Source organism: Ceratotherium simum, chromosome 16 (assembly GCF_057802395.1).
Source record: "Ceratotherium simum simum isolate JZ-2026a chromosome 16, ASM5780239v1, whole genome shotgun sequence".
NCBI classification, from domain to species: domain Eukaryota; kingdom Metazoa; phylum Chordata; class Mammalia; order Perissodactyla; family Rhinocerotidae; genus Ceratotherium; species Ceratotherium simum.
The window spans coordinates 56,011,282-56,032,778 of NC_141915.1; the positions used below are offsets into that span (position 1 = coordinate 56,011,282).

At 43.3% G+C, this 21,497-nt stretch overlaps 1 protein-coding gene across 1 annotated transcript in view; it reads right to left on the bottom strand.

Moving 5' to 3' along the window:
• Nucleotides 1–2,928: 2,928 nt before the first annotated feature.
• Nucleotides 2,929–21,497, bottom strand: part of GRB2 (growth factor receptor bound protein 2) — a 69,360-nt gene continuing 50,791 nt past the window's right edge. The window contains exons 3-6 of the mRNA XM_004432752.3: nt 16,254–16,351; nt 9,528–9,650; nt 6,184–6,352; nt 2,929–5,117 (exon numbers count right to left, since the gene is read on the bottom strand). Coding sequence (XP_004432809.1) covers nt 4,932–5,117; nt 6,184–6,352; nt 9,528–9,650; nt 16,254–16,351 — 576 coding nt within the window. The 3' untranslated portion in view covers nt 2,929–4,931. The remainder of the gene's footprint in view (nt 5,118–6,183; nt 6,353–9,527; nt 9,651–16,253; nt 16,352–21,497) is intronic.

Genomic DNA, 21,497 nt, shown 5'->3' on the forward strand with positions numbered 1-21,497 from the left:
TTCAGCTGACTGGCCAGAAGGAATGAGAACCATGCTGGGCTCTGCAGCAGCTCCTTATACCCCAAGCCACCATGACCTCAACAGCCTCTTCCAGGCTATCCTGATTTGTTCTGTGCACCATTGCGAGTCAGGTCTTCCTGAAACTCATCTTTCATCATGCCCCTCATCCACAAGACCTATGCAACCCTTCTGTGTCAGCAGGGAGAGCGGGCATTGTTCAGCCCTCTGTTCGAAGGCCCACAAACCCACCTGGACTCTTTCCTCATTGCAGGAGGCTCCTAGGCCCTACACACCTCTACTAACACTGCACCACCTGCCACGTGGGTCTACTTGTCATATTCAAAACAATCTCACCCAAGGCTTGCTTGAAGTCCCACCTGCCTCTTGCCCCCGACTGTGTGCTGTCCATACTTCCTCTCTGAAATTCTCTCATCCGTTGGCTTGCACACCAATACAAAATCACTACCAAGGAATGCATCAAGTACAGGAGAAGACTGAAGTGGGGTAATTCCAGTTTCAGGATGACTCAGAATGCCTGCAGTGCAGGAGTGGAAAGGGACAGCTGAAGGTCTGGGGGAGAATATAAACGGGCTCCCCTCAGCCCCTATCTAGATGGGGGAGAGGGGCCTCCAGTTCTCAGGGTGGGAAGAGAACACCACACACCCCAGAACGAAGTTCAGCATGTAAACCGCTCCCAGGAGTGCTCCGCCAGCCCAAGACGGGGTAGATAGAAAAGGGAGTGCTCCATGCCCTCTGATTCCCTAGCACAGGACAGGATTAGGGGAGGAGCTCGAACAGGGGCCAGTCCTTCACCCTTCACGCTTCAGACGTGAGGGCACTTACACAAGGTCATGGCACTCATGACGGAAGTTACTTTAGAGGGAGGCAGGCCCTGCTAAAGTGACCGCAGACTCAGAGGATAGCTGCAACAACCGTGCTTTCTCAACCCTAATTCTGGGCACATCTGACAAGGGGACGGAATATTAAAAAATTAGACTGTCCTTGGAGACCCAAGACCAGTGCTGCTCGTCAGATGGGCCAGAATCAGATCTTGCAAGAGTCTCAGTAATATCTTTTTGGGCAGGATACAGTCTACCTTTTAAATGATTTAAATATCAGTTTTAAATGTTTTAAAAGTAGTGTTTGGAATGCTTTGAGTAGCAAGTGGGTTAATCGACACCACCATATAGTATTTATGTACCAGTGCTGACGGTACACAGAACGGCACTCTTATTTCCTTAACAGTGATGAATAACCTAAGATATAGTGGTAATTAAGGATTTTAACGCTAGCCATCTTGGTAGTGAGCCCATGACTCATTTGCCTTGGGGCTCCGGCTGGAGTGAAGGGCCTATAACCCCCAGGCCCACGTTTAAGAAGCCCCCAAATGAACACACACTCCAGGAGTGTGTCCGATTTCCTTGTTCTTCAGTGTGAAATATGGCTCAGATCTGGAGAATGTGCATTACATTTAATAAAGTATCTCAGGAGTTAGAAGCATTTCCAAGGTGCATAAATACAATTCCACTTCCATTTTTCCTAGTTATCCAGGCACTTTGGTAAAGCAATACGTTCTGACTTGAGGGTCACCTACTGTGAGTAGGTAAAGGGGACAAGTGTCAAGGACAGGCAGACCTTGTGCCCATCGCCTCCTTCTGCCATGCCACGAAGGCAGCCCTGGTGCTGCAGAGACTGTCTCGGAGCACTTGGTGGGAGGCACCACCACTGTCCCCTCCACAATCGTTTGAAGACGAGCCTGTTACAACAAACTCCCAGGTCACTAAGTATGAAGAACGTCAGCCCAGGAGCGCGCACACCCAAGCTCCAGCTGCAAGGCCACTCCGAAGAGTGGGCACAGTAAGAGGAAGCCCCAAGGCCACTCACCCACCTGTAGCTTTTAGTCATCAATCGCAGCTGACCTGTTCCATGGCTGAGTCTTCCCAAAGGTGCTCCCACCCAGAGGCCTTCCCACGAATTACAGATCCATGGTGGGAGAAGGTACAATCACCAAGAAACCTGTGACCAAATTGTGCAAAAGCAGTGATTTTCCCAGTAATTCTGAGGCTGTGAGTCAAACAGAGCAAAAAGCCTCAATGAAACTGACAGTCACTGCCTTAAGTTTTCGCTTAAATGGCCCCATTTGGAAACTTCTGCTCAGCTTTGGAGTAGCTGGCCTAGGTGGACCATGAGAGCAGCAGCCCCCAGCAGGACAGTGCCGGCTCAAGTTCCTTCTCAGACCCCGACACTTCTGAGAAAGGAGAGTTGCAATCCTCCACCCAAGCAGGGCAGCCACAAACGAGGTCGTAGGCTGAGCTCTATTTAAGAACTAAACCAGGAACACAAGTGAAATTCCTTGGGTTTAGCCTCTTTTCTGTTCCTTCTCTATAAACAAACCTTATTTGGTCTTCTGTAGCCCGTGCCGTGTGTGCTTAAACAGGCCTTGTCTCACGCTAAAAGTGGCCTGCTGAGTGGACAAGCGTGCTTTAGCTACTTATACTTAGCACGTCGAGACTGCTTGCACAGATCATTCTGTCCTTCTTTCCTTAAGGGAGGGGGGTGAGAAGGGACAACAGCCAAGCAAGCTGTGCTCTTTGTCCTCACAAAGCTCTGGGTCTAGACCCGAGTTTCCAAAGTGTGGTCTATGGTTTCTGTCAGAAACACCAGGCCCGCCTGTTGGTGCCCTCAACCACAATCTTGGAGTAACTGAGGGTGGAGTCTGGGAATCTGCGTGGTGAACAAGCACCCCAGAGATTGTGACAACAGCCAAGCAGGGGCATCACTCCTCCAAGGGCCCAGCGAGACCCACATGCTCCCCAAGGAGCTGGATGAGTTGAAATAAGGACACAAGAGTTCTGACTCTCTGGCCTAACACCTGACATGGTTTTTATTTTAAGTAAGGCGAGGAGGGGGAAAAAAAAAGATACAGAGTGAAGAATTCATTGTATGTTTATTATTCACAGTTAATCACTACCTACCAAATGCTATCCGCAGAGTTAAAGGATTAAGTACATAGGTCTTTTTATTTAAACACTGATTTTCTTTTTAAATATATACACACAAAACTTAGTTCAGCAAGGCTTCATGATATACACCAACTCCAAAATAAAACAATCAAATGGTCCACATGTAGAATGCCAGCGATTCCTTTTATCATCAGCGAGGAAAAGAGAAGCTATCAGAGAGGGAGCGAGGAGTGGAATGCTCCGTCCAGAAAAGCAGCCGCCTCCTGGGCCTCCGAGTGCTCCAGGCCGAGTCCGTCTCCATAACCAGAGTCCAGGGGAGACTCCAACTGACTGCTTCAGAACCCAAAGGCAGTGACCAACTCCTGGCAGCCCCGTTTTTGCTGCAGGAAGGGGACTGGGTGGAGAAAGTTCACAGGCACCTCACTACGAGGGACAAGCAGCTGACAGGAGACAGACAGAGAGAGCTCTGCGACGGACTCGGCTTTCCTATATTTCCAATCTTTCCTTCTCAACTGTCCCTGCTTCTCGGAGACATTTTCTTTGTAGGGGGTAGGGGGAGCAGCTATAAACACAGCCTGCTGTGAATGGAGACATGAAAGCCACGCAGCTGCTGCTTGAACAGTGCCCTGAGGCTCACCTGGGCAGGTCGGGTAGGGATACAAAAGGTGAAAGCCATGAAGAGACACCCCGCGGTTTCAGAGCAAGAAAAATGAAGTGAAAACTCTCACTTTCTACCCCAGTGTAGGAATCCGGTATAACCTGATACAGATAAGGAGCGACAGTTTGAACAGCTTGGGCTCTCCCATGTTTGCAACTTGCTGGCTGCAGGGATTTGCGTCTGGGGGTCCCCAGGGTTAAGAAGGGAGCAGACAACACCTGAGACTGCAAGGTCAGCCAAGGACTCGGGCCCCCTTTTGGCCAGATCCAGTGAGACGCGGGAAGAGCTATAACCACTCCTCCTTCCCCGAGCTGGTCACACTGCACCCAGGGCAGTAACTCCACACACCCGGGCTTTGGGCTCCCTTAAACTCCAGAGAGCTCACAAATAGTAAAGCTGAACCTTTACTTCTGGCTTGGATCAGGCAGAACGTCCACACCCTCCACTTCTACTTGTCTCCTCTTCTCTACCCTGTTTTCCCCTCCCCCTGAGGGGAAAAATATTTACACAGAGTAGGAGACAAATTGGCTGAAAAGCTCTGGACTGTCTTTAACTTATTTTAAAACAAAACAAATAAAAAACACCATTCAGAAGCAACCCTTGAAATAAGGAAAAAGGCACTATGAAAAAACAATGTGCTCAATACCATTTGGAGGGAAAACAATGTGGAAAAGAGCCGTAGGTTCTCAGCTTGTCTTTCTTAGGAAGCCCCGGGGGGCAACACTCCTTCCTTCCACTCCACTCTACTTCCACTTCGACAAAACACACCGGGGGTCAGGGGCTGGAAGGCAGATTCTACTGGCCCTCCCCTCCTCTGGCAGAAGCTAAACAGCACGGGCTTCACGCGCCCGCCCTCTCCTTTTTGTGTGTATATACGAAGATTACAGAAACGGCTGTTCTTCCAGTCATTCCGACTAAAACAGACATTTTGCATAGAGAAAATACCAGCCCACTTGGTTTCTTTTCTTTTATTATTGGCATCAGCTAGGACTATATGTGGCATTAAACGTCATGCACTGATGAACAGAAGAGAAAAAGGATGAAAAAAAGGACAAAGGAGGAGAAATAGGAGCAGCAGTGAAAATTTGTCATAAAAACTCTCTTCTTAATTTATAGGTGAGTTTTGGCATTGTTATATCCGACTCCCCCGCCCACCCCCCAAAGTTCCAACCAATGTGAGAGGGTCACAGGTGACCCAGCCAGGTGTTCTGAGCTCCCTCACAGACTGCTGTTAGGGGCAGCTCGTGGGTTTAATTCTTTTGTACATGTTTTAAATTTTTCACTTTGTTTAAATAATCTCTTCTTGATTCTTAGACGTTCCGGTTCACGGGGGTGACATAGTTGCGGGGAAACATGCCGGTCTGCCCGTGGCAAGCCCCTTTCCACCAGTTGGGATCTGAGTTATCCATGACGTGGATAAAGTCTCCTCGACGGAATCCCAGCTCTCCATCCTCCTGGGGATCAAAGTCAAAGAGCGCTTGGACGTACGTCGGCTGCTGCAGAAGAGGGGCAGGGAAAAAACACATATACTGCATTTCTGATGGGGACCAGCAGCTGTGTAAGGGGGACTCTTTATGGGGGGAAACAGACGTATGCCAACTTGTTCACATTTCCTGAAATAACCTCCCATTTCTCCTCCCCTCTCCACTTATTCTTACAGATTCTAAGTTTACTTTAGGTGGGTATGGTATAATCTTTCACCAAAGCTCAAAAATTACTGGGGTCAATCTCACTCTGGTGGCCACTTATGCCATATTATTAAGCAGAGAGCAGCAAGCACTGCTTTAAGGGGAAAGAACTTCAGAAACAGCTATTGGGGTGTTTTTTTTTTTGGTGAGGAAGAGTGGCCCTGAGCTAACATCTGTTGCCAATCTTCCTCTCTTTGCTTGAGGAAGACAGTCCCTGAGCTAACATCTGTGCCAATCTTCCTCCACTTTGTATATGGGACACCTGCCACAGCATGGCTTGATGAGTGGTGTGTAGGTCTGCACCCAGGATCTGAACCCACAAACCCCTGGCTGCCAAAGCAGAGCATGTGAATTTAACCACTATGCCACTGGGCCAGCCCCAGCCATCCAAGTTTTGATTATAATCCCAGGATTTCAAAATGCTCTAGTTCCTATCACTTCATCACTTATAAAATCCTTAAGGTTTTATAAAGTCAAAAGGTCAAGAGCTTGACTCAAATGAGGTGGTGCTAATCCTAACATATGGCTAGGATTTAGGAAAAGGAATATAGGAATGAATGTGCACCCCACTCCCTCACGAGCATGATTTTCCTCACAATTTGGTTCCAGGGAAAGAATATTTGAGAGTGTGTTAAAGATCCTCTTCTTAAAGACACAGGTGGTAAACCAGCAATTCGCTGCCTCAGAGAAGCAGCCTCTGGAAAAGGCAAAATCTTTTTATTCCAAACTTCAAAGCTTTAATATGAATTAAGACTAACGTTTTGAATAATGAGCATAGAAGCCCCAGAAGGAATCCTTTGAAAGGCACCTGCTTACCTGAGGAGCTATTCTTAATTGCTAAAAATGATCCCAATCTCTCTCTTATGAGAATTACCTGTGGCACCTGTTCTATGTCCCGGAGGAATATCTGCTGGTTTCTGGAGACAGATGTAGATCTGTGATAATCTACCAGCTCATTCAAAGAATTGAACTTCACCACCCAAAGGAAATACTTTCCGGCTCCATCTCGGAGCACCTTGAAGTGCTGCACATCATTTCCAAACCTGGGAAAGGACAGAGAATACACATGAGAATAGGCTGGAGGGCGCTGTCCTGGCTCCCGGGATCATCTGCCCACTAAGGAGGAGTCTTGAGAGAACCTGTGTTCTGGGAACACTCCCCACAGCCTGAGGGGCCCAGGACTGTAGCACACCATGGTGCCCTGGCTGGAGAGTTAGGATAATCACTGAGTGACCGAGACCCTTCCACTGGCATTGATGATCACCAATGACAACATGACCTCTACATGCCCCGCGCTGTACCAAATGAAACAGAGCCTTATTTAAGGCAAGGAGTGTGACAACTTTTCAAGGAAAAATAACCTTATGTGATATGTTTTTAACTGAAGTATAACCGACATACAATATCTTATTAGTTTCAGGTGTACATTATAGTGATTCAATATTTATATACATTATGAAATGATCATAAGTCTAGTTACCACCTGTCACCATACAAAGTTATTACAATATTATTGACTATATTCCCAATGCTGTACATTACATCCCCATAACTTATTTATTTTATGACTGAAGTCTGTACCTCCTAATCCCCATTTAAAGACTACAAAAGGTCGGATAGGGAATAAGGTGAGAAGAGGAGGACTGGACATACTTTCAACAATTCTCCTGTAACTGGGAACAGTTTAAAGTCACATTTTCGGGGCTGGCCCAGTGGAGTAGCAATTAAGTGCACACACTCCACTGCGGTGGCCCGGGGTTTGGATCCTGGGCGCGCATCGACGCACTGCTTGTCAAGCCATGCTGTGGCGGCGTCCCATATAAAGTGGAGGAAGATGGGCACGGATATTAGCCCAGGGCCAGTCTTCCTCTGCAAAAAGAGGAGGCTTGGCAGATGTTAGCTCAGGGCTGATCTTCCTCACAAAAAGAAAAAAAAAAAAAGTCACATTTTCCATTCAGGGATGTTAGTTCTATTCATGGGAAAAAGGTTTCAGAACAAAAGAACATACTGAGACAATATATAAAAGAGGCCCAGGCACCAAAAGGTAAAAGCTCCCTTTTACACTGGCTGGCAAAAACAGCAAGAGCCTGATAAGTGGGAAGGGCCACTATCACAGAGCTGTCTGGCTAGTACATCAGCCCAACGAAGGCTCTGCCTGTCCTGCTCACTGCTGAGTCCTCAGTGTCCACACCATCCCACTCTACGAAGATTTGTTGAATGAATGAATGTCTCGTCCTCCCAGCAGTCTTAAAGCACAAAGAAACAAAACACTTCTTAAAAACAATCCAGCAGGTGGCAGCACTGAGCTTCAAGGAAGCCACTGAGTATGAGATGCCAAGTGTTGAGAAACAGTATTGCTACTTCAGGAGAGAAGAAAGGCAGAGGGGGAGAAAGCTTTATGAGGAAGGACATATTCAAATGACACTTCTGGCCCCAGAGAAGCCCAGTCCCACGTGCAATGCAGGTAGTTTCTGAAAGGGGTACAAGGTCCCCAACAGTGAGCTGTTAACTGCTGCAGTGTTTTCCATCACATACCCACAACATCGTGAAACTAGAGAAACATCTCGGAGACTATAGATTCTTGAACCTCTTTTGTGAAGGTGTTTGTGTTCTTAAAGGTGGTAACGACGTCTATCTCAAATTTTATTTCTAAAACAATAAATACATAAACTCTTTAAGGTTTTTATTTGATAGAACAGAATGGTTTGGGAGCATCCTGGCAGCTACTGCATGAGTGTGAGCAGTGATTAGTCAAGGTAATCAGACAAGATCTGTAACGGAACACTAACTCCCGCGGTGGATTTGGCCATCATCCAATGATTAATTGCTTGTATTCTCCATCCTACAGTGTTTGATTTATACTCGGGTCAGTATAACACATAAGGAAAACAGATGATGAAATACAAGTTAACGAGAAGCATCAAGATATATCCACCTCAAGATGCTCTTCACCAGATCCTCGTTTGCATGTGTTTAATCAAGCGCATCAAAAAGCCACTGCTTCTATGCATGTGAGAGTATGGGGGTATATGGGAAATCTCTGTACCTTCCACTCAATTTTGCTGTGAACCTAAAACTGCTCTAAAAAACTCTACTGAATAAAAAAGCCACTGTTAGAAAAGGAAAACTGATAATTAAACCCAGTTTGACTTTTTCATGTTGGGACAAAAACTAACTATACTGGAAACATACCTGTCAGGTATTGTAAATATCACCTAAAACCATCTCCCATATTTTCATTGAGAAAAATCACACAAAGATTCTAAATTTAAATCTACATTTCAAAAAAACCTACATTTTTGGTCCTAAAGTGAAACAAGATATTCAGTTGATTTTTGAAACTGAAAAATCTTTACATCATTCGTAAACAGCAAATAAATTCTTATAGCCTTCATTTAAAAATAATCAACGTAATCTATAACAAAAGTGATCTGAGTTTTTAACCTAATCACTTCTTTGTCATATAAATGATGAAGTGATTTGTATGACTCTTAGGAGAGGGGTTCCTGTGATAACATATTAACTAGAAAAGGACTGAGCCAAAACACATATGGAAATGACAATTTGATTCAAAATCCTTATGTCACAGATGGGGAGTGATTTACTTAGAATCCTCAAAGTTCCAATTTATATTCATGATTCCCAGGGTGGTAAAATACCCTGCCTTCCCCATTCCCTGCTTACCAGCTCCCCTCCACATTTAAATTTACCACTAGGGAAAGCAAAAAAGCCAAAAACCCTTGTGGTAACTTTCTAAAGTTAACGTGCGAGGCCTATGCCGGTGCGGGTAGATTTAAGCTAGATATCTGGTAAAGGCATGTGAAGGCAGCTGAAACGGCGATGCCTTTAAAGAGAGCTGCAGGAACCCCACAGAGGGCAAGGGTGGTCGATGAGTAAAGAGCAGTGTGGAGAACACTACAGAGGGGTGGGGATTAGGGAAAACTGGCAAGCACATGCTGCCTGAAGAGCAGCTGCTGCTCAGCAACTAAGGACTGTTTCCACATGGGAATATGAACCCAGTGCTGCTAGACTGATTTTTAAAAGGAGCCAGAAATTAGAATTTTAATGTAAAATTTTCTGATTTGTAAAATACTGTTTAGGCTAAACCTCTACCAGTCTGCAACCACTGGTGTGTGTAGCCAGACACCTGGCCTATGGCTTAACAACTTAGACCAGTTGGAGACATAATTCCAGGCAACCAAAGCAGGAAATACTTACTTGACAGAGAGGGAGAAATCCCCAGGAGCACTCTCACTCTCTCGGATAAGAAAGGCCCCATCATGCCGCTGTTTGCTAAGCATTTCTTCTGCCTTGGCTCTGGGGATTTTGCCAAAAAACCACCTAAGGAAGGAAGGCAAGCCAGTCAACATCTGCTTCCCCACAAAGAAACGGGATATCCAGCCTCTGAAATGTGAGTAACAGAACACTCCCTGCCAGAGGAAGGGGCCTCCCTCTTTACCCTCCAGTCTCAACATGCCCAATTACGCCGTTCGGTCAGGTCCTCCCCTGAGAGATGGACCATCTCCCTTCAAACGACTTCGCCCTACCCCACTCTCCAGAAAGTGACTCATAAGGCACAATCACGGGCCACTCTTTCTATAGAGGAAGACACCTAAAAATGGGCCTCCCGGGCCAAAGCCCACTGGGCTCCCTACTGACTTACCAGCAAGGCACCGGGGAAAGCCCAGGCCTACCGATTTGAAGCACGGGAGACAGGCCCCTTCTTGCAGCCATTTGACAAGACTGCAGCTCTACTACAGTGGGATTAAGGGAAATGGGGGTAGGAAAGCTGCAAGGCCCAGAAGCTGGAGACAGCGCTGTTTCTTGTAACAGCCCACAGGGACAAGGGTCAGGCTGTGACAGAGCAGACTCCGCTAGTCACTAAGGTTGGCATTCCTCTCAAGGGCTCTCTCTGCTGTCATTGCTCCATTTACCTTTCATGCAACCATCAGGAACATCAAATTTACCCTATGCAGAGGCAGCTAGTTGCAAAATTCGATTGTTCATTTGGAGCAAGCTACAGATTCTTCTGTTCCCAATGCTAATTCACCTTGGCCACAAGAAAAAGTGGGTGAATTCACAGAAAACTGTGGGAGCAACTGACCTGTGGCTTGTACCAGGAGGAAGAGAGAGAGACCACTCTAAAAAAGCTTAATGTCACAGCTGCCTAACTATTTCATATGAAAATCAGTTCTAATCAGGATGGATGAACTGTGAAAACAATGTTTTCTTTTCAAAGTTGTCTTAATGTGTTACTATTATTTTTAAAAAGCGACGACATTACTTATAGCAGATAACTTAAAGACCTATCTGCTTCATCAGACTCCTTACCTGGTAACTAACATTCACTAAATATGCAAACTATAATAACAAAGGTACCTAAGAGTCCATTAAAGTTATAAATCTAATTTATATATCTTTTATAAGCAACTGCAGTGCAAGATGTCTCTAAAATAATATACTATACTAAAATTCAAACAGAAAGATGTGAGCTGCTAGGAAGGAGACATTCAAAAGTCGCCATTAGTAACCTTTAAACATTCCTAAATCTACCTACTTGTGTCTTTCTGATTTTGCAGACTCTAATGCCATGCTGTGGAGGAGCTGGTAGGATCTATCTTCCTGCTTCTACAAATAACTCAAGGGTGAGTCCTCCAGTGCCTGGAAGTCAGGCCACACAAGAGAGATCACGTATTAATACAACAGAATGATCTCCAACTATGCAAGGACAGCTAACAGTACTGAGACCACTTAAATGTTTTCTATTTTAATCTCCGGTGCTTTCAAGTTTATAATGCACTTACATGCAGTAGGCATTTGACTAGGGTGAGGTGAAGTTATTCAACAGCCACACTCTCATCCTAAATCCCCAAGATCTTTCCACCAGGCAGGCTTTTTTTTTTTTTTCCCCTTTTTTAGGCTATATGTAATGAATATAAATTAAAATAGCTAAGATGTGCAAGAAGTAAAAATAAAAAGCAAGACTCTTCCCTTGAACTCCCCAGAGGCAGCAATGGTGGCAGTCACATGCATATGTTGTTAGATATTCTCTTATGGTGCACAAATATATAGATAATGTAGTAGTGTTTTCCTGCCCTCGGCTTAAAATTAACTCAATTTTATTTTCAATTAAAAAAAAACTGTAGTGAAGTAAAGTACTCTAATTGGAATTCTTATAAAGTAAAACACATCCCTGTTACAATAAGCACTCAGATTGAAAACCAGAAAATTAGGTGGAGACCATTTTATTAAATAAAGATTTCTTTTCTATCTGCTCCCATTTTTATTAAACACACACACACACACACACTCTCACTCACTCATACTCCCTCTCTCTCTCAAGGATGTCTCATAACACAAGGGATGTCACACGGTATGAGGAATAGCTATCACTCTCAGTTAAAACATTCAAATACTACCGCCCTACATTTCCATAGCATTTTAGACTATTTATAAATTTGATCAGCTTCCTTTTAATGGTAATGTTTATATGTAACTACATGGCTATGGTCAAAATTTTAAAATCTTTAAGAAGCTGGATCTATACTACAATACAAATAGCAAGGGAGAAAGCTAATGGGAGGAGGTGGCTTATCTTCCAATTTAATTATTTACTACACCCCATAGGCTCCCATCCATACGTATTTAATGTGAAAAGCACATATTTGGATCGACCCTCCAGTATATACAACTCACGTTGCAATGCTAATGCCAACAATCATTTCATAGCCTGTGTTTAATTTGTTAACTCAAATGCTGTATTAGATCATACTCCATTTTAAACTTCCCTCTTCCTCCCTAACAAAAACTAAAGGTAGGGGAAGAGGAAGGGAGGGAGGGGGGCGCTGGTACTCTGTGCTCACAGCTATGAAATCAACACTGACCCGTACTTATAAATGCCCAGACACAGAGCAGTCTCATATGAAACATGCCCGTAAGGCCAACCACCACATAGGTACAGGTCATGGTCTTTTTTAGCAACATGGTTTCCTTTTTCACAGCTTGGAGTGGATGAACACTGTCTGCCTTTCAGCCTGAGTCTGTGAAGAACACCACCATGGAGCCTATACTGGACGCTTCTCGATCAATTATTATTCCAAAGTTCTTTATTAGGGGGAGAGAGGACCAGGCATGAGAGCGACTCTTCCTAAAAGGCAAACCAATCAACCTAGTTGGTAACTACAACTTTCCAAGGGAGGTGGCCTTTCCTCTATTTTCTCAACAGTTGGATTCAAAATGCCTATGTCACCTCAAACAATCTGAAGAAAGATGAGGATTTAGAGTCACAAAGGATTTAGAGTCACAGGCATTTCATTTAATATAAAAATTACAGTATGATGTTCTGAATTCCCTTTCAGCTTGGAAATATGAAAATGAAAAGGAACTTAAGTTGTTTTTGTTATCAATGGATCTAGTGCTTGAGTTGGCAAACTATGGCTTTCGGCCTAAATCTGCCCAGGTTTTGTATGGTCCACAATCTAAGACCGGTTTTAAGAATTTTTAAAGGTTTTAAAAAATTCAAAAGAAAAAGAAGAATATGTGACATGACAGAGACTGCATATGGCCTACAAAGTCTATTATCTGGCCCTTTACAGAAAAAGTTAAGCCAAGCTTTGATCTATTTTGAGGACCGAATGAAGGAACCGAGGTGCACAAATTATCTGGTTTACATGGACCGAGGGAGGATGCATTATGTGATCCAATGAGCCCCTCCGACTCCCAATAACCACGACCCAGCTGCTTCTCCCCATGGAGTGCATTTCATGATGCCATCCACGAAAACCCCACACAGCCCCCAAAGCAAATACTGACACTAAGTGGCTATAAGAATGCAAAGCTGTGCTTAGTATACTTCCCAGTAAATCTGTAATAATCTCGTACTCACCTTTTGGAGTTTCTTGGTTATCACCACTTGTGCCCACATTTTAGTGACCTGGTCATGGCTGTGTGTTAACCCCTAATCTAATGTTACAAGGACCTCGAATGAGGGGCATTATTAATCCACTGACAGGGGTCCAGGAATCTCTTCCACATACACCTTTGAAAATTTACTGCTTTTGGCTTTTATTATCATGAACAACTTGGTCCAGGCCTTTGTACAAGAATTTGGGCCTGAATATCAACTCAAAAATATTTACTAAACTATCATATGCAAAAGCAAGGCACAAGTTATAATGGAATATAAAAGCAGAAGATGTAAATTCTTCAAGGAATCTAAAATCTTTTTTTTTTGAAGGGAGGGGGAGATCAAACTCATACAGTTACAAAGATACAAGATAGTACAGGGGCTGGCCTGGTGGCGCAAGTGGTTAAGTGCGTGTACTCTGCTGCTGCGGCCCCGGGTTCGCCGGTTCGGATCCCGGGCGCGCACCGACGCACTGGTTGGCAAGCCATGCTGTGGCGGCGTCCCATATAAAGTGGAGGAAGATGGGCATGGATGTTAGCCCAGGGCCAGTCTTCCTCAGCAAAAAAAGAGGAGTATTGGCAGATGTCAGCACAGGGCTGATCTCCTCACAAAAAAAAAGACAGTACAAGTTCCAAACAAAAACTAGAATAATATACTTTACAAATTAGACTGTTTTTCACCTTGTAAATCATTCAATGAAACATTTATTGAGCCATTATAAGGTGCCTGGTTCTTCTTGAAGTAAAAAGAAGTTTCCTTGAAGACCTTCTAGTTTCTTCATTACAGAAACTTCCATATAGATATCTTCCTATTACTAAACTGCAGGATGACCCAACTTTCCCTCCCCAGGGTAAGGCTTCCTGGATGTGATCTCTCCAAGAGTTTCATATTAACTACATGGAAATTTTATTATACCATAATTTAACTATAGAACCTAAGTTCCCAGCACCTAGCACAGTCTCCGTCACATAAGAACTTTGTAAGAGTTTATTGACCAAGGCATGAATCCAATAGATAGTTTTATGGTGAAGCTCCTGAATCACTTGTTTTATTTTATACAAGGCAAATCATCTTTTTAGAACAGATTCAGTTCATAAGGTAGCTTTTGGCCCACATATAATTGCTAGTGGTGGTTACCTCTGAAAGGGGTATGAGGAGAAACTCATACATTGCTCTATAGTTTTCTACACTGTGAGTCTTTTTTTTTTTTTTTTAAAGATTTTATTTTATTTTCTTCCCCCCAAAGCCCCAGTAGATTGTTGTATGTCATAGCTGCACATCCTTCTAGTTGCTGTATGTGGGACGTGGCCTCAGCATGGCTGGAGAAGCGGTGCGTCCGTGTGCGCCCGGGATCCGAACCTGGGCCGCCAGCAGCGGAGTGCGTGCACTTAACCGCTAAGCCACAGGGCCGGCCCCTACTGTGAGTCTTTTATAACGAGAACTATATTCATAAATTACTGGCATTAAAACAAAAATACTAGAAGCCTTCCCAATTTGTAGGATAAAGAAGAATGAACTGGACTATCTTGAAGGCCGCTTCGAGCTCTAAGACATTAAGCTCTATGTAAGATGATGTCAGCTCCGTGCAAAATCAGGTGTGGTTAAGATCTTTGCTCCAGTACTTGCGGGGAGAGAAATGACAGGTACACATTAGAGCAGTGACAATGGGCTACTACTCAAGGTGGGTCAAGTCATCTATAAGTCTTATTTATCACTTTGTGGTAAAGCAAGTAGACAGAAAGAATCTACCATTTCTTCATGTCTCAATGGCATTCTAGTTTGAGCATAGAAAGCCTCAGGTCCCCCTGACATACAAGGTATGAAAATGACTGCTTTTGAGGTAGGAGCAGGGCCAATGAAAGAAGTGGTTGGTAAGGGTGGGAGAACAGTAGTCTGTAAGGGCTCTCAGGGTCCCACCATGTCACATATCAATATAAGGGTGGGTGTTCTAGAAAAAAAGAAAAGAAAAAAGTTCACTGCTCTCAGCTCTCAGCAGCCTGGAGTAGGAGAGTTTTTTTTTTTTTTTTTGAGGAAGATTGACCCTGCGCTATTGTCTGTTGCCAATCTTCCTCTTTTTCTTTTTTCACCCCAAAGCCCCAGTACATAGTTGTATATCACAGTTGCAGAGTTGTAGCTCTTCTACATGGGACGCCGCCTCAGCATGGCTTGATGAGCCGTGAGTAGGTCCACGCCCAGGACCCGAACCGGCTAACCCAGGGCCACTGAAGCGGAAGGCGCGAACTTAACCACTATGCCACCGGGCTGGCCCTAGGAGACCATTTTGTTTTCTTTGGAGAGGGAACACTATGTGTAGGGCAAGGGCAGTGATTTGGACATACAAAGATTATTAAGATACAGCCCCACAGGATAATTAAACATATCAATACAAAACCACGTGATAAGTATCTTTTCTAAAACTCAAAAGAAATGCAGAATTATGAAACACATCTGGCCCCAAAGGTTTCATGAAAGAGAATTACGGACCTGCATAACTGTCGTTTTATTATTTGAAGATCACTGACAGTTATGAATCTAAAACATATACTATTATTATGTAATAGTATATAAACTATTATTTTTTTATTTTTATTTTTTGGCAAGTAAGACCAGCCCTGAGCTAACATCTGTGTCCACCTTCCTCTGTTTTATGTGGGACAACTGCCACAGCGTGGCTTAATGGGCGGTGTGCAGGTCCGCACCTGGGATCTTAACCTGAGACCCCCAGGCCACCAAAGCGGAGTGCGCGAACTTAAGCACTACGCCACGGGGCTGGCCCCTAAACTACTGCTTTAAATGAAATAATTGTTTCATTAAACATCACCAGCAAGTATTATCAATCTAAAACATATACTATCATTGACTGTTATACTATCATTATATATACTATTATTAATATGAAAAATCAACATGCTTTGCTAAGTCCCTGGGAAGATCGAATAAAAAGAATGACATCCATCCCAGTGATCTCAATTTTAAAAACATTATTTGAACCAAGCAGGTGGGTCTGACCCTTGGGAGACCCGTAGAGCCCAACTTACGGATGTGGTTTCATTTCTATGTAATTCTTGGGAATGAAGCCGTCTTTCCCATTGAGTTCTGCCTTGTACCAGTTCTGATCACATTCTTCATTCAAAACCTGAAAAGAAATAAGACAAGGGAAAAAAACCAATCATTTCCTTTCACTCTTAAAAGGGTAGCCACTAAGACAATTATGTTGCCATTAAGGTTTTCTTTTTAAAAGGTGTTATCTGAAGTATTATCAGTTACATGGATGCAAGACTTGTAACTTCAAACAACCAGCATTATGTCAACTCTGATAGTTCAAATTAAAAAGAAAAAGAAACTGTCTCTGGAAATGAAAGTTCAAGCTCCCAAACATCTAGCATTAAACCCTCTGTAGGAAAGCAGAAGGGAGAATGACAAGGAAAAGTAATAAGTTAGTTTGGAAGAGGAGATTCTGGAAAGCAGCAAACACTGACATTGGAGAATGAAGGGAGCCCAACAAAGATGAAATAAGCCTGCTATCTGGGAGAGAGAAGTTTAACAGTAGAAGTGAGCAGCAACAGAAAGAGCTTTAAGACTTCTCTGGAGATCTGCAAGCCAATCTCCAGAATCACAGGGATGTAATCCTGGGACTCCCTAATTTCTTCTCTAGGTTCTCCATCCCAGGTATGGGTCACCCACCAAACAGGTCTGTCACACTGCTGCTTGCGTGCACATCCACATGCCCTCGTATGGGAAAAGTAATTTCATGAAAAAGCATGACAAGTCTTACTCACTTCACTCACCCTTAGGGCCACAATGTGTTCGAGTTAGAAAATGCTGGGAGCACACCCAATTTATGGGGAAGACCTAGAGACCATATAACTGAACCAGTGCCTTCTACAGAGTGAAAACAGACCTAGAAATGTGACATGACTACCCAAGGTTATAAGCTAATGAATCATACGAAGATTTTCAGATCCTAAACTAGTGCTCTCCCCAGTGCTGCTCCTTGTGAGTTACAACGATAGGCCAGGCCATGATCCTGTAATCTGTAGAGAATTATACAAAGCAGAACAGATGTAGGTGTAGTATAAAAGCCACCCTATGAATTCTAGATTTCTAACAAAAGGCAAACGGCAGAAGGCATTAAAAAAAAGTCAATAACTTAAAAGAGAAAATAGAAATGTGAGCCCAACTCCAAAATGGTGAACATGGAAAATGCTGATGGACTAGTAGAGTGGTAGTTAATCTACACTATACAACAAAGTTCTATAAGGAAGTTGGTATAATTCTTTACAAAATGATTTACTCAAGATGCTGAACAATGCTGTACTCATTGCCAACTGAGAACCTGGATTTCCTTAGATTGCATGATGTGTATGTACTGACATTTCAAAGTGAGATACAAATTTAGAAACCGTAGATAAGACCAACAGATAACTAACAAAGAGCCAAGCCATTAATGACACCTCTAAGCAAATTCACTTTTGAACAGAGGCTATGCCCTGAGGAGTTTTGCAATGCTGGTGCCTATCTATGATGTTGGCCAACCTCTGGCCCAAGGTGCCAGTCACTGAGTGTTAAGTGTGCAAGATAAGGCGGCAAATCCTGCAAGAGCTAAAAAATGTGAATAGAGAGCTCTGAAAAAATCAGCTACTGGTAAATCCCGTAGCCTCAGTGATGAAAACTCCTTCCATCAGTCTTTCCCTTAAAAAAAATGATTTTATTAAATATTGTGATGATACAAACTAATACATGTAAAATACATTCATAATTTTAAAATCTGCATTTCAAAAACACTGAACTGTAGCCAGCAAAGTTACTCTGTTGCTAGACAATTATAAAGCACACACAGAGGACAAAGGTTTGGGAGGGAGAGTGCTCTTAAGGTGCTCTCTGCCACGAAGACACTGGCATCCCTGAGCAGTAAGGCTAATCCACCAGTCTCATATGAGATGCTGTGACCTCAGGATGGAGCTGGTCACGGCACAGACGACACAACAGCATGAGAGCAAAGGAGCTATTTTAAAAGTTGCTTAAGGCCAGGATTCTGTTATCCACCAAAAAGAAGGGCCTGAAGAAAAATGTGGCCTAGCAATTATCTTATAAAGCATCCAATAATCATAATAATAATAAATCTGTAGGCTTATGAACAAGAGTCTTTCAAAATGTCTTTAAAATTTCTGAAATGGCAAGTTGAACCTACTCTACAGATTTCTTGGGAGACAAACAAGAGTCAGGCCGACAAAGAGGTGACTGCAGCCCATCTAGGCATCAAAACAGAATAAGGTAAACACTTGGAAAAGGCCACTTATAATTCGTGACAAATAACTTTGCAGAAAAGGGTAACTGTGTTACATACCAAGAGTTTATATAGCTGCACATTCTTCTTATCACCTTTACTAAGATAGAGGCCACCCCCCCTAAAAATGCACCCCCTAATAAAAGAAACTCCAGGGCAACTCCCAGATTTGGCACCAGTTTAGAACTATGGTTTTCTGCAGAACGAAATTACTACTTGGTGTTTAGTATGCTTTTCTCCCCAACAAGGCAGGCAAATAAAGAATTAATGTTAGTTTATTTATTTACTTATTTATTTATTTTGTAAAGACAACTAGCCCTGAGCTAACATCTGATGCCAATCCTCCTCTTTTTGCTGAGTAAGATTGGCTCTGGGCTAACATCCGTGCCCATCTTCCTCTACTTTATATGGGACGCCGCCACAGCATGGCTTAACAAGCAGTGGGTCGGTGTGCTCCCAGGATCTAAACCTGTGTACCCCAGGCCACCGAAGCGGAGCACACGCACTTAACCACTATGCCACCAGGCCAGCCCCCTTAGTTTAGTTTAAATGTAATGTTTGTATACATGAATGATTAAAATTTTGGTTCTCTGGAACATTCTAGTATCCAGAATATCACTTTACCAGAAAGCCCCAAGTGTTATGGTGCATGCCTCTAAACCTCTTTACTCTAGAACTTAAGGAAAGATTAGCTCTGCTGGAGGCAAAGCACAGGAGAAAGAGTGTACCTGCTAATGCTGAGCCACCCTGGGAGTCAGGGACCAGCTCTTTCCACCCACCTGCTCCACTGGTACATCAGTTTTCATATGCAAGCCCTAAAACTAAGATGGCATAATTTAAAAGATATTTAACACTTTATTCAAATGTTTAAAACAGCAAAAGGTACAAATTAACATAAGTGAGTCTAAAGTGGAGCAGAGAAAGGGACCAGAACCATATGTGGATGAGTTTGCACCTACAAAGACTGTATTTAATTTGCTCGAGTTTTAGATGAAAGCTCACGTCTTTCACAAGTAATTTTTAAAAGCCTGATCAGAGTCCTGAGAACAAGGAAGCTGCTCCTATCACCATTTCCCCACAACAGAAGGCAACTTATCACTGGCTTACTCATTACCTCTTAACAAATAGATTGTTGAGTTCAACAACCAAATTTTCCCTCAGTTTTGAAAATTCTAAGGAATGCTTTACTATTACCCCACAGCTGCATGTTCTATTCCAACTCCCATATTCCCTCGAGTTATGACTTTGTAGCCACACAAAACACTCTGGTTTAAGGGAAGCACATTGATCAAGAGATCAGATTACGAAAGGAGGAAGAGACAAGTTTCAGTGAAGTTTTTTGTTTTTTTGCAAAAAGACTGAAAATAATGTTAGAGCCCAAATCAGGAAGAAACCTAAAAGACAAGGAATGATGTGAGGTTTATGCAGGAGAATTAAAACTATTGCAGTCAGTGGAAGGAGACACACGGGGGGCTTTCAAGGTTTTGCTGTTACATTTCTTGACCTGAGTGCTGGTTACTTGGGCACGTTCAGTTTCTGAAAATTCACTGAACTATGTACTTATGATATATGATCTTTTCTATATGTATATCATACTTCAACTAAAAGTTAGAAATATTTCTGTCAGGGCCGGCCCTGTGGCTTGGTGGTTAAGTGCGCGCGCTGCAATGCTGGTGGCCCGGGTTCGGATCCCGGGTGCGCATGGAGGCACCACTTCTCCGTCCATCCTGAGGCCGGGTCCCACATACAGCAACTGGAAGGATGTGCAGCTATGACATACAACTATCTACTGGGGCTTTGGGGGGAAAAAATAAAATAAATAAAATCTTAAAAAAAAGAAGAAATATTTCTGTCAAGAGAACATAGTAATATCATGGTCCAATTTGCACATAAGAAAAACACCAGGGACTCATACACCTACGGTACAAACTTTTCACACTCCAAAAATACATAGGGATGCAGAAAATAACACAGGGAGACTTCAGAAACCCCCATGATGATAGCTACTCTATGAAAAAGTAAATTCCCACAAATAAAACTTTCTTCACATGGACAACTCAGAGCATTTCAAGTGTTCTACTTTTCTACTTTTGCTCACCCCCAATATGAGAACATCCTAAAGGCAAGGCAAATTTCCATTAATCATACCAATTTGGGGCCGGCCCCGTGGCTTAGTGGTTAAGTGCATGCGCTCCGCTACCGGCGGCCTGGGTTCGGATCCCGGGCGCGCACCGATGCACCGCTTCTCCGGCCATGCTGAGGCCACGTCCCACGTACAGCAACTAGAAGGATGTGCAACTATGACATACAACTATCTACTGGGGCTTTGGGGAAAAAATAAAAAAATAAAAATATAACAATACCAATTTGAACTTTCCAAATCGTTAAAAAAGAAAAAGAAAAAAAGCCAGAGGTCAAAGATTTAGGTCTCAGACCCCTCAGGGCGCACCTGGTCTGGTGGCAAGAGCACAGGCTTCAAGAGGCTGAACCCATGGGTTCAAATTCCAATTTTACCAACTCTAAACTGTGTAACCTTGGGCAAAAGACCATTCTCTAAATTTTGGTTTCCCCATCTATAAAGTGGTGATAATACCTACCACCCAGGGTTACTGAGGGGATTAAATGAGAAAATGTAGTAAGCAGTGCAGCAATCAGGATGGAGCTCCATTCCAGCTGCCCTCGTGGACACATTTACTTCACAGTAGTTTGCCTTACACATTAGCAGTATTAAATCTAACAGAACATGGCAATCCCGGGGGACTGAGTTTTACCTTCACTAAATTATGTATCTTTAATGTAATGCTGCCCACGGCACCAACAGTACCCATTAACAGAGGATTGGGACTCTTGTTTTATTCTGGAAACACACGAGTACAAGGCATCTGTGATTACTTCAAAAAAGATTTTAAATGCAGGGTTCAAGGATCACAATAGCTAATTCTCTTCTCTGTCCCTTTTATACCAATACTTGGAGACAAGAACTGCACTTAGTTTT